Here is a 13,857-nt window from a genome sequence, read left to right as displayed (position 1 = left end):
CTGAAACCAGCCCACTGAAAGGACAGTGGGCTGGGAGTGAATAGTGAAGATAGACAGGGAAGCGGAGAGGGAGGGAGAGTGGGGAAGACACGCAGCAAAAGGCTGCAAGTCAGACTCAAAAGCTCCCAGACTGAGCTAAACTGACGACTGTTAAAGTATTGTTTTAAAAACAACATTTAAACATTTAAAACAACTATAAGAGTAGCATCATTTATATTAGACTTACAGTTGGGTCCCTGAATATTTGGAAAATGACACAGTTTTTTATAGCAGCTTTGCCTTTGTACGCCACCAGGGGGATTTTAAATAGTCCAGAGCAAACTTTCAGTTTAATGTCAGCTTGAAATTAACCACACTTATGCTTTCTCTCTTTTTTCAGAGCTGTGAATTATTTATTTTTGTTCATATTAATTTGTCTACCTCGGCTCTGTGTGTTTCTTACAGATTAGCAACTCGTTTGGGAACATGGATCCATTTGGGACAGGGCAAACATTGCCTCCCCTGCAGCTGCCTCAGACTCCAGCTACTCCAGCTGCAGTCAACCCCCTGAAGAAGCCACCCAAGTGGATTCGCCGACCTGTGGGAGCCTCGTTTGCAGTGAGTTCTGTTTCTTTAAGCTTTGATCAAAAGTACGGTGAGACTGCTTTTCTTTTTTTAAGCACACTTGAAATCTTTTTTGATTTGTTTCCTTTTAGTTTGGTGGGAAGCTGATATCTTTGGAGAATACAAAACCAAACCCCCAGCAGCCTCAGCAGCCCACTTCTCACGTTGTGCACATGAGCCAGGTTGTTACAGAAACAGCTTTTCTGAAGCGCTCCGACCAGCTGCAGGCCACTCTGAGTTCAGGTAACTTCGTGGACTTCTGCCAGGAAAAGATCGACGTGGCTGAAAATGAGTTTGAAAAAACTGTTTGGTCTTTCCTTAAGGTATGAGGAAGCATTAAAAAACACAATTTTTAATCAATAATGTTTTTGCTGAAATTTGTGTGGATAATGCTAATGTGGATGTTATGTGTTTTAAGGTTAATTTTGAAAGTGACATCCGTAGCAAGTACCTGGAACTTCTGGGGTACAACAAAGAGGAGCTGGCTTTAAAGGTGCGACATGTTATCTGTTCATCTGTATGTGAAATACGATGCTACGCATGTTTTTCAGTTGAACTTGTGATTAATTTATCCATTTGTTGTCAGATTTCAGCAGCACTAGAGGAGCAGTCTGCCAATCCCCTGAAGGTAAGCTTGTCAAAGCAGCTAATCTTATATTGTGAATTTTAAAGGAGTATCTCAGCATTAAATCTCTTTATGGGGTATCAGAGATAAAGGATGCCACTCTGATGTGTGTCTTTTAAAAGTGAATAAAGATGAATGTGAAAGTCAATACTTAGTGTGATCACCTTTATCCTTTAACATAGCCTGAAGTTTGTTAGCAAGCTTTCTTGTCATTTCTTTAACTGCTCTTAGTAGTTTTTTTCTGTTCTTAGTTAAGATGATCCCACACTCCGCCAATAATGTTGAGATCTAGGTTCTAGGAATGCCAAACAACACTGATACTGATAGTGTTTTTCTATCCAGGTTTGCTTTTACTGCACTGGCAGTGTGTTTGGGATCATTGTTATGGTGAAAAATAAAGCTGGTGCAAATCAGATGCTTTCCAGGTGGTATTGCATGGTGAATCAGAATCTGGCAGTACTTTTCTGTGTTCATAATTCCATCAGTTTTGACAAAATCCCCAGCACCACTCAGTGAAATGCAGGTCTAAACCATAACATATCCTCCTCCATGTTTTACAAAGGGCTGTAGACACTCTCTCCTAACCTCCTCTGTACAAATTGATAATGATGTGAGCCAAAGATTTTAAATTCAGTTCTTGTGTAATTTGGCATACCTCAGCCTTTTCTCCCTGTTTCCCCGCCTTTCTGATGAAGCTTTGTCAAACAGTAGACGGATTAACTGAAGGGCAAGATGTGTCTCTCAGGACCTGTGTCAGGTCTTTGCTGGATTTATTTCTAATTCTTATTAATGTGACTTTCCAATACTGTTTATCTGCTGAAGTTTTTTTTGTTTTTTTTAGATCTTCTTCTTTTGTCCTCCACTCTTCAGTTTCCTCAGTCTTTTAAAGGATACACTACACACAACCTGTGTAAAAAATACTGTTTTATTCTTGTCAAACTGTAATATCTTTGACATTTTTCATAGATTTAACTTAAATATGAAATGGGAACAAATGATATGTTTTTGCGATGGGCTGCTAGTAACAAAGTGCATATGCATGTAGACAACACCCTGAATGAAAAGGAAGCAAAAAGTTTCAACTTTGTAATGAAACCTTTCCAGGCTTTTCCTAGTAGCAAGAAAGAAATATGGATATCAAAACATTATTGACATGATTCTGGCTCATCTGACATTTCATTCTGTGGGTAAAGCAGCAAAATTATATCTCAATCAGTGAAGTTAATAACAATTTGTAAAAAAAAAAAAAATCATTAAACATAATGTTTGCAGTCTAATGATGAATAGTAGCAGTTTTATACTGGAAAATGTATCACTAAACCGCTGTTCAGGTTTCCAGACAAGGACTACACACACAGTGTCACCAGTTTCATAGCAGGAAGACTTAGCAGCTCAATAATGTAACATTTCCTTCAGGTTTTGTTGGACTCCAAAAACTGAACTGAAAGACCGTATCCCATCACGCTCACATTTATCAGGTGCACACAAATGCAACACTACATGCAACATTAAACATAATGAAAAGCTGCTACAAGGGTCAGCCTGCCTCTTTAAAAGGATGTAGCTGTTACCTTCTAAAAAACTTCCTATGGTCTTGAAATGTTTGTCTTTCCATTCCAAGACCATTTCTTAAATGAGCAAAGTTTTACATTGATGTAAACTTTTTATTTGCTCCTCACATGTATTTTCACGACACTGCTATGCTATGCAGTCCATATTTCACCCCACATTGGTCTCCATTCAACTCAGCCTGTTCTGATCTGTTCGCATTTGTTCACTGACAGAAGAATAAAAAAGTCTGACTGATTGCTGCTGGCAGTAATTACAGCTTGTCAAAGCCTCAGTTCACGGTGGAAAAGATGTAAAGTGTTTGTCTCTGTCTTATGTTTTGCAATATGGGAAGTGTTGTAAGCAACAAAGTCGTGTTTCAATGCTATAAATTCAACTTCGCTTTTTGACATTACTCAGAGGAAGTTCGACGTTTGAAAGTCACAATCACAGCAAAAAAGTGGAAATTCTTGAGTCTGCAGTGCCGCAGACTTTAGGAAAGCACTCTGTCACACGCGCTTGTATGCACTGCTCACTTTCTGTATAAATGTATTGCAGTGTTTATGCATCTGCTTCCACCAGTGACCTCAAATAGGAGCTTTACTCCAGTGCTAAATCTAGTGATTTTGCTTTTGTCTTCATTCTCTGAAATATGGAAAATAATATTGGTCTGACTTAGGTTCTGATCCTAGTTTGAAATTCACATTTGCCTAAATGTTGATTTAAATCCTTTTTTTTTTTTAGCTGAAACCAATCAAATAATATATGCCTGACCTGACTGCCCCAGTAAGCTGAATCCATACTGTTTCTGGTGATGCACACATCCCAGCCTCAGCCTGATGTGGCAGATCATATTATGCAGTTGACTCTGAATCCATCTCCGCCTCTTCTGTTCAGGTGGATGTGCCCGCTCCAGCCACGCTGCAGCCATTAGCAGACCTCAGCTTCATGCCGCCTGCTGACACTCCAGAGGCAGCATTTGACATGATTGCTGCTGTAAACCTTCAGCCTGCAGCCATGCTTGATCTCAATTCCACCCCTGAAGCAGAGGATGAGGATACAGCAGCACCAGCGGCAGATCCAGAAGATGCTCTTCGCAGTGAGCCATATGCAAATTTGGATCAGGTTCTCCCAGAGTTGGAGGTGGATGAGAATGAGAATGAGGAGGAAGAGGAGGAAGAGATTACCTTAGATCAGGTACACCTTTGTTTCCCCATTAAAAAGAGCTGAGCAGCAAAGTTACAGGAGTGCAAATTTTTTAGCTGTTTTCAGTAATGAACTTCAGATAATTTGAGGAGAATTAATACAGCATTATTTCCACAGCTGTCCATGAATTAGTAATAAAATGTGATTAAGATAATACATTGTTTAAATTTATAATAGAGAAAACTCAATGAACAAAAAATAATCCAAAATCATTTTGGCTGTAATGTGGAGCTGTCACCAAATATTAAAACAACCTATTGGAAACTGATTGAACACTACGGAAAGCTGAAAACACCTGTCTGGGTGTGCATATTTTTTTTTATAATTAATGAACCATGTAATCTGATTACTAACACTGTTTGACTCTTCATGCAGGAATAGATGGATTCTGGGTTGGTTTTAGGCATGCTCAAGGGGTTAGTCCAAACTGAAATATCTCAGAAAAAACTATAAATTGTTATAAAGTTTGGTACGTATACCCTTGTTGCTATGGCAACGTTTACTTGATTGAAATAGCAAAAATTTGGCACAGGTATCCACTGTGCCAGGAAGGTGGAGGGCTCACTAAAGTTATCATGAGACTGGCAGTTGTTGTTTTAAATGAAATATCTCAGCATCTTTGGGGTGGCCTGTCATGGAGTTGTTGATCCCATGACTTTGCATAATCTTACATTTCTGAAATTTACAAAACTAAGGACATTTCAGTGAGTCTCAGCTGCACTTTATAATGCTAGTGAGCAAGTGTTGGCATGGTAACCTGCTAAATTATGATTATGAAACTGTACTGTTACTAAGTTTAGCCTCAGGGCCTTTCATTATGTTAGAAAATCTTTAGTATCCTGGAACACTTGAAGGCTGGAGAAAAGATTGAAGCATCATTACATGTTTCTGTTGTTACAGGAGATGACAGCATCAGTTGATGAGGAGCCCATTCCTGCTGAGACATTAGCCCCTATTGAGGTCCGAGCTCCAGCTCCAACACCAGCAGGAGGGGTCAATCTCAGCATTAGTCAAGGTAACAGCACTATCAGTGTTTCAACACATTAACTCAGTAATTTGTTGTTTGCCCTGGGATTTTAACCATCATCAAATTGTAACGGGTATGGATATGTGGCAGGATAAATCCAAAGGTGTGTATAGCAAGGCACCAGAGAGTTGAAAAAGAAATCCACTAGGAGGTGGATTTAAGTGGAAACTTATACTCTTCTGACTCATTATTACTAGTATTTTCTTCAGTATTAAATGAATCTAGTTAGAGATGTCTGAACTTTTAACAGCTAAGTCTGCTGCTTTTGAGGATTTACTTTTCTTTCAGTAGAGGAAGAAAAAGCAGCTCTTTATAAAAGAAAAGCTCAGACATACATTTAAAGCAGACAGCTGTTATATGATTATAAATTGGTTGAAGGTCTCACACCAGTAAAGACAGAAGCCATTCGAGGAGGGCTTTGTTTGTTGGACATGACGATGTCACATTTATGAAGCTCACACCTGCCACTGGGTTTTTTCCTAAACATAATGGGGGTTTTTATTTCTTGCCAGATGCGGATGGGCTCATCACACAAGCTCTGCTGACTGGAGACTTTGAGGGCGCTGTGGAGCTTTGTCTCCATGACAACCGATTGGCGGACAGCATCATATTGGCCATTGCTGGAGGGCCAGAACTTTTAGAAAAAACCCAGAAGAAGTATTTTACAAAATCACACAGCAAGATAACCAAGGTGACAACTGGGGGAAACTTCCTTGAGTGTTTTTTGATTAAGAATGTGTTACTGGTGTTGTAATTGTGTATTTGTCCTGCAGCTGATCAATGCAGTGGTAATGAAAGACTGGCACGACATCCTGAAGACGTGTGACCTTCAGAACTGGAAGGAGGCTCTGGCAGCCGTCATGACCTACGCTCAGCCTGAGGAGTTCTCTTCCCTCTGCGGTTAGTTCACATGTATTTTGTTGTTGGATATCAGGGGGTCGATCACCTTTTTTAAGGTGAAGACTTACTGTTTGAATTTAGTGTTTAGATTTTCTTCTCTATCCAGGCATTTTGTAAATTCTATATAAATAAATCTATTTTCTTTACTTACATTCAGTCCATCCTGATTTTCAATTTTTTAAGACCTTCTCGGGGACAGACTGGAGGCATCAGAAGATGCTAACCTACAATCCCAAGCCTGTTTGTGCTACATCTGTGCTGGCAATGTGGAGAAACTTGTTTCTTGCTGGACCAGAGTGCAGAACGGACACTTTCCTCTCTCACTGCAGGTATAGAAGCTCTGCTGCTCATGTTTTGTTTTTTAAATGTGTAGTGGCACATGTTTAGCTGCTTTGTAGGTGGCAGAAACAAGCTTATTAATGCTTTTCCTTTGATTGAACAAATTTGTCTTTTATCTTTCAGTTTTGTTTCTTCCAGGAATATGTCTGGCTTTTTAGCTGCTAAACACTCCTCTATGTTCACTAGCTCTCTCCAGCTGTGTCTTTCTGCTCTTTGTTGATTAGCAGGAATTAAACAGTGGCTTATTAGAGCTTTTACAGTGGGAATGAACCAAAACAATCCTATTTTGAGCTTAGGACAGTCACTACCTTTCATTTCGTCATTTTGCGTTATATTATGAACAAAAATATTCATTTTACTTTAAATCTGTGCTAACCAATATTTTTTGTATTAGTAATGGCTCAAGTGATAAGTCATTGCAAAGAAATTCTGAGGAAAATCTTCACCTAACCCTGCAGTGTCCCTGCATTTCCAGTCCAGGACAAAACTATATGCTACCACTCCAGCACCAAAGAGCACACAGACACAAGTAGCAACTGGCTGGTGAAGACTGTGAAGTGTTTAGCAGCTAAAGAGACAGTTTTCTGGAGACAAAAATAGAAAGCACGTCCTAAACATGAAGCCAAATTAAAGTAGATAAAGTTGCTGGTTAAGTAAACAGGGAGCTTGTGGATTATGAACTGTTTATAGTTGGCAATAAGCCAATATTTCTCGAAGTGACCATTGACATATTTAATTAATGACGTTGTCGTGCTCATATATTGTGCCTCTGTGCCTCAGGACCTGGTGGAGAAAGTGGTGGTGTTGCGGCGTGCAGTAGAGCAGACCCAGCGCTCTGGCCCCGCTGCTATCGGCATCCTGCTAGCTGAGAAGATGAGCCAGTATGCCAACCTGCTGGCCTCCCAGGGCAGTTTGGCCACTGCCATCACCTATCTGCCTGACAACAGCAACCAGGTATGTACACAGCTGCTGTTTGTTGCACCTGCTCACTGAAAAGTGTGTGTGTGTGTTTTTTTAATATTTTAATATTTGGGAGTATTTGTCCTTAATGAGATATAAATTTCCATGAATACACTCGGCCTAATCATCCCTGCTGTTTTTCATTGTTACTGGTTATAGGTTTGTTTTCATGACCATGAACAGAGTCTATGGTATTAATTAAAAGCATCAGTTTAAACGAAGCATCACTGAACTGGACTGCTCCACCATTTTAGTGCTGTTCTTACTTAGGATTACGTGTCTGTCTGTGCAGTGCACCTGTACAGGTTGAAATGCTGCTTGCTCACCAAGCTTGTTAGTGTTGCTGTTAACAGGACTCTAACAGTTTTACATTAATAAAGTTCTTCTCCATGCAAACATCCAGACATTTAAATGACAGTAAATGACCTTTTTCAAGTTCAACAATAGAAATTTAGATTTTTATATAGTCAGTTTATATTTTTTTTTTGTCAGTTCTTATATTAAGACATCTGAGGGATTCAATGTGTTGTTAAACCTCTTTACATTGACAGGTTTGGTTCATTTAAGGTTAAAGGGGGCTCTATGAGACCCACAATGTGAAATGAGTTTGACATCACAGGTTTGGACCATCAGACCCCAGACAGACATGGTCAAATAGAGGGACTTAAGCGAAAACCCTTACTAAGCTCATTTCTTTTTTACTTAAATAACAAATGGAGTTATTTAATTTGTCTGTGTGCAAAGCAATAAAAATGTATAATGTTTTTCAGTCTGTTTAGTTTCATAATTCTTAATCTAACCGAGAGTTGGGAGTTGGGAGTTCGCCTTGTAATCGGAAGGTTGCCGGTTCGAGCCCCGGCTTGGACAGTCCTTGGATGAGACACTTCACCTGTTGCCTACTGGTGGTGGTCAGAGGGCCCGGTGGCGCCAGTGTCCGGCAGCCTCGCCTCTGTCAGTGCGCCCCAGGGTGGCTGTGGCTACAACGTAGCTTGCCATCACCAGTGTGTGAATGGGTGAATGACTGGATATGTAAAGCGCTTTGGGGTCCTTAGGGACTAGTAAAGCGCTATATAAATACAGGCCATCTTTTTTTTTTTTCTTAAATAATAACAGAGGTACCAAACATACAAACAGTAAAAACCATTTTATTCCAGTATTTTTTTGATGGCATGCACACTTTTTATTGTGCTCAGTTATTGGAAACTACAGAAGGAAAAAAAATGAAGTGATCAGTTGAGAAGTATTGCTGTTACTGGTGTTTTTTGAAATCATTTATTATCATTTAATATGCAATGTAGCTTTCCTGATCAAGAATGTCGGGATCTAACCCAGGTCTTTTGCTCCATTCAGGTTGCCATTCAGCAGCTTCGTGACCGTCTCACTCGGGCTCTTGGGCAGCAGGGGTTGGCTCCTGGAGCTTCAGTGCAAACCCAGAGAGCTCCATCTCAGCTGCCTGCCCCTCGGGCTCAGCTTCGGCATCCTTACACCCAGGTCCATCCCACCATGGTGCCTCAGCCCACCCCAGCAGCACCAGTGCCCATGCCTACATCCGCCTCCGCCCCAGCACAGCCACAGTATTACCAGCCAGTATGTTCCGCAGAGCTGCCACTACATCTCATAACAGTGTTTACACACAGATCTGATTTTCTTGGTTCTTATCTCTCTATCATTTACTCCGATTTGCATTTGTTATGATTTTATTGACAATTTTTTTATACAAATGTATAAACTACCCAAGAATAAGATTCTGAAATCCAGCATAAACATACACAGATGCATCGTCTTAACTACACTGTAATAAAAAATTGGATTTAAAAAATATATACTGCAAGTAAGTGATCGCCACATTTTCCCACATTAATGAAAACAGATGTATAACAATTTTCATACAATATAATACAATTTCATAGAATATAGTTAACATAGTTTCTTTTCTTGGGAGTTTTGTTTATTCAACAATATCTGTCTTTAAATCTAGGAAATGAGAAGCTCTCTCTCTCTTAGCCTTAATTTACAATTCCAGTTCATGTGTGTGGATTAATCTGTTCTTTGATGTGTTCATGTTGAATCTTGCTTTAAGTTTATATCAGACCTGAGGGCAGACTGGTCTATTTCCTGTTCTTCCTCTAAATTTGACATCTCCACACTTACTAACTACCTGACAAAGTGCTCATTTTAATTTCCTGATGTGTTGTAGTCATTTCATCATTTGCCAGTCCATTCTTGCCAGGGTTTAAATGACAAGCTGTGGGTACTTTTATCAGCATCTGGGCAATTTTGTTACTGTGTCTAAGCTTTCTTTCAGGATGTTGTGTTCTTGTAATTTGAACCTTGGCTCGTATAAAGTCCTCTCTTATGTCCACCCGTCCAATGTTTGTGCATTGTGGCGTTGTTTGGTGTGTGCTCCCCTCCCATGCTGCGGCCATCATTGGTATGTGCCGTGTGTTTCTGTGTGCTTCAGATGAGGGCAGCCTCCACTGTCACCTCCTGGAGTAACCAAACTCCCACAGCCCTCCCCAATGTCCCTCCTCCTCTTCAAGTAGGCAGCGCCTCTGACCAGAAGGTATACTGAGCATTACCGCCCATTCAGCCTTGACACACACTTCTTTTTGCAATTTAAAAAGCTTCACTGAGCAGGCCAAAGGTCCACATCCCAAACCTTCCCATGGCTTCCAACCCTCATTGCTAGCTACCATCACTGAACTTCCTGTTAGTACTTCCGTGGCTACAGTGCATTCAAAAGCTTCATTCAATCTGTTTCTGCTGCCGCCTCATAATTAATGTGAATCACTGCATGATTTATAGCTTACTCTTCATGGTTTAAAACAAAATGCATGCCCTTCTGCACAAATTAAGCTTCACTGAAGTGCGGTTATTGCATCACTTTTATCTGTGAAAGTTCTTTTAACATAAGACTATTCTGCCCTCTAGCAAAACTAAGCTTTATTATAATCACTACATAACTTGCTTTTGTAGAGCACAGTGTTGATTCTCAGTGGACAGAGGAGGAAGAGTTCAGATTTGTTGTCCCTGCTTTTTCAGGTGGAGCCTTCAAACCCGATGTACGGGATTCCAGCCTCAGGCACGGCTGCAGCTCCTCCAGTCTCCTCCCCTCCTGCCTACATGTATTCTCATCAGTACCAGCGTAAGTGTTTTCACTTCCAGAACTTAGCTGTCTATCATGAGGGGCATTGGCTTACGAAAAAAATAGATTTCATTTTAGTAGAACAACCTTGTCTTGCACATTAGGCCCAAATTTATCAATATGTATATTTTTTTCTGTATTACTACATTAATACACACACATACCCTTGACAATACAATGCACAGTTTGTGCTTCATTTGGTGGTTTCAGTAAGAAACAGTTTACCAGCTTGCACATTTCAAACACATTTGATACAGTTTTATTCAAGTTTTTTTTTTTGACCTAACAAACAGGAATATTCCTACAATATGATCCAGTTAGATGATCATGGGCTACGAAATTATATTTGTTGATAAAAGTTCATCAAATGGGCTCAATGTAATACCCGTTTTCAACTCCAGATACTAGAAATCTAATTACTACTTATCTTTAAAAGCCCCGAGTCATCTATCTGCAGTTCCGGCCTGCAGTGTAATCATCAGTGTACAGACAGTTATCTCTGGGTTACTGAAACCATGAGGAAAACTTCAAAACGTGATGATTATATAAAAGTTGCTTTTATTGTCTCCTTTCTGTGATTTCTGGCTACAGAAGCTATTATTCATTGATGATGCACACTGAGCTAATTTCATTGAACCAAATCAGACCAACATAATGAACACACAAGTTTGAGCTGTGCAGGTTTGATCATTTTTGGCATATTTTAAAGCTGCACTTACAAGAAAAAAAAACTGGTGTTGAAGCGCTGTACTTGTGAACGAGGTTAGGTGGAGCATGCGCTCCTCCTTCAGGCTGCAGTGATGTATGGGGAAATGAATCAACAGTATCTAAATGTTGTATAAAGGAGATAGGATTCCACCAGTTAATCTATTTGTGTATTCTTTGAAACACTAACAAGTATTTTGCTGTTTAACGCTAATGTCGGATCTCTTCTGTGCTGTCATACTTAATCTTAGTTACTAACAGGAAGTGAGAATGTTCAGTTTGTATATCTCTTTGTGAAAACATTAAGTACTTCAGCATGCTCTGCACTGTAACCATCCTGTTGCATGGTGCACTTGGTTTAACATGCAACAGTTTTTTCACTAACAGAACATCCTCTGTGTGACTCCCAGCTTACCCCCAGGTCAACCAGTACCAGCATGGAGCTGGTGGCATGCCTCTCTTTCAGCCTCTTCAGTACTCCTCTGTTCCTCCTCATCCACCTCCTTCAGTAGAGCCATCCTCCCCTCCTCAGCCCCCCGGCTTTCTCTCTGAGTACACACAGCCCGTCCAGTCTCAGCCAATATCTTCAGTCTATCCTGGACAGCCTCCCATCAACCAGTGCCTGTCCTCCTCTCCTCCTTCCCAGCCTCTTTTCTTTCCTAGCTCTTCTTCCTACTCCACTCCTCCGTCCTCTGGAGTTTCTTTCCAGCATGGCGGGCCAGGATCTCCTGTGTCGTACATGCCTCCTCCACCGAGTGGAGTCTCAGGTACAAAGATAGACAACAAGCTGATCCCCGCCTCTCAGAGAACAGGTCTGCATGCCTCTAATCACCCTCACTGTCACTGTGCTCCTTACAAATTCTCTCAGCCTTTAAAACTAGCAGGATTCCAGTTTCCTTTGTTTACCTACACTAACAGTTAATATCATATCTAGTTACTAAATGAATTCATTTCATTAGTGTTATCCTGCAGTGCAGGTTATTACATCTTACCTGCTATAATGTGAATAATAACAGACTTTTTCTGGTCACTATTAAATTAAATCGTAATTATCAAAGCAATTTGCATTTAAATGGTGCGCTGGTTATACAATAGTAAATATGTTTTCTGTTACTGTTTACAAAAAGGGAACATATTGGGTGTCTGAAGGTCATTTCTCACAATAAAAGCACTCAGAATGTATTATCCACATAGACAGTAACTTTAAACCCTAAATGGCAGATGTTTATGTTGTAAATGTAAATCTTACAATACTTACATGTCCCATACAATTATGGGTAGGTTTCATATTTAGCAATGATTTTCAATTTGCTTCTATTTACCTGTGTCATCTTAGTATATATGGCAGGAAGGTATGCACAAAAATCAATTAAATAGTACTACAATGGAAATTGAATATGCTTTCTGCATTAAGCTAATATTACGCCTACCGGTATACTTATTCCGGTGACATAGCACAACCAGATGATATTTTATTCAGATAGCAGTTCAAGTGTGAATCAATAGTGTCCTGCTCTAAAAGACTGCAAAAAGCAACAATGTCACAGGCTTTCAGCAAGACAGTGATAATCGAGACTGTCCTTTTCTGATTTGTTGGGAGAATTCACCAACTATGAACACGTAAACAAACCAGACTACTTTTTTTCCCCATAGATAATAGTAATCATACAGTTTAAACTGTGTAAAAATCAGTGTTGTCCTATGGCTGAAAACATTTCCAACTGAAGCTGAGAGAAATGCTAAATGCTTAGATGACAGAGTTGTTAAGGACACAGCCAGGTAATCATACTTTTTACACTTTGCATGGCTCCACAGAGTATGAGAAAATCACGGGTATAATTGTGACCTGCTTACAATCACACGTGTAATAAAATCCATCTATTCTGGAAGAAATTTGCACAATGTTTTTTTTGATACGATGCAATCATCTTTAATATTCACAATAATTAATGAAAACCACAGTGAATACTCACTCTTTTAAACATAACAGAATCTAATGATTATACAAATCAAAGTTTGGTTAACAGTGTGTTTTTGCACCTGTTTAGCATTTATAAGCAGTTTAATTCATGGTATGTAACACAAAATAATGTCACTTTTAAATGATAAAAGTTAAATTTTATTGAACAATGTCATAATAGGTGGCAGCTGTTTAAACATTTAAGGAATGGTACCGTAAAGCAGTGATAAGTGATTGTTTTCATGGCTGAAAAAAAGAATTAATGATAAATGCTGCGCATTAATAAAGAACTAAAAAAATGTTTATAGCTCCTTAGAGATATATCATAGTCTGTTATCAATAACCAATTAATGTGGTTATATTTTTTAAACTTCTTATAAATGCTTATAGGGGAACTTGTAATAAAAATTCAAAACATGAGACAGATTTGTTTTCCATTATAGGGCCTCAGAACGGCTGGAATGATCCTCCAGCCCTGACCCGAGCCCCTAAAAAGAAGGTAGGTTTCATTAATCAGAGTTAGAGTGACACATTTTAGAATTAAGACACATTTATATTACTTTGTTGCTGCTGTTCGACAGGCAGTTTGAGGAGGTAAATCGATTTATTTGTAGTTATTGAAATTGTTGGATGAGAAATGCCGTTTTGTGGTCTGTTTATACCTGATTCTGCCTAAATAATGTGAACATTTTGCCTGTCGTTGTTGCTCTGGACAAAGGTACCATTATCTGAAATATAGAGTGAAAATTGAAAAAACGCAATGCAAGCTGAAAACTGAGGCAGTTTTAGTTTTTATGGTAATATGAAACATTTTGAGGTAACTCAAGTTATGTATATAT

The 13,857-nt window shown here is 39.4% G+C and overlaps 1 protein-coding gene across 1 annotated transcript in view; it reads left to right on the top strand.

Moving 5' to 3' along the window:
- Positions 1-13,857, top strand: part of sec31a (SEC31 homolog A, COPII coat complex component) — a 23,990-nt gene that overhangs the window by 6,269 nt on the left and 3,864 nt on the right. Inside the window, 15 exon segments of the mRNA XM_013909955.1 lie at positions 340-597; positions 696-926; positions 1,022-1,096; positions 1,190-1,231; positions 3,674-3,973; positions 4,883-4,997; positions 5,522-5,700; positions 5,783-5,909; positions 6,093-6,238; positions 7,029-7,202; positions 8,559-8,795; positions 9,670-9,771; positions 10,251-10,353; positions 11,469-11,870; positions 13,462-13,517. Coding sequence (XP_013765409.1) covers positions 340-597; positions 696-926; positions 1,022-1,096; positions 1,190-1,231; positions 3,674-3,973; positions 4,883-4,997; positions 5,522-5,700; positions 5,783-5,909; positions 6,093-6,238; positions 7,029-7,202; positions 8,559-8,795; positions 9,670-9,771; positions 10,251-10,353; positions 11,469-11,870; positions 13,462-13,517 — 2,547 coding nt within the window.

Source organism: Pundamilia nyererei, unplaced genomic scaffold (genome assembly GCF_000239375.1).
Source record: "Pundamilia nyererei isolate P.nyererei 1_Seehausen unplaced genomic scaffold, PunNye1.0 scaffold00002, whole genome shotgun sequence".
NCBI lineage: Eukaryota > Metazoa > Chordata > Actinopteri > Cichliformes > Cichlidae > Pundamilia > Pundamilia nyererei.
The sequence above is the reverse complement of the archived record's forward strand: the minus strand, read 5'-3'. Positions and strand labels throughout refer to the sequence as shown.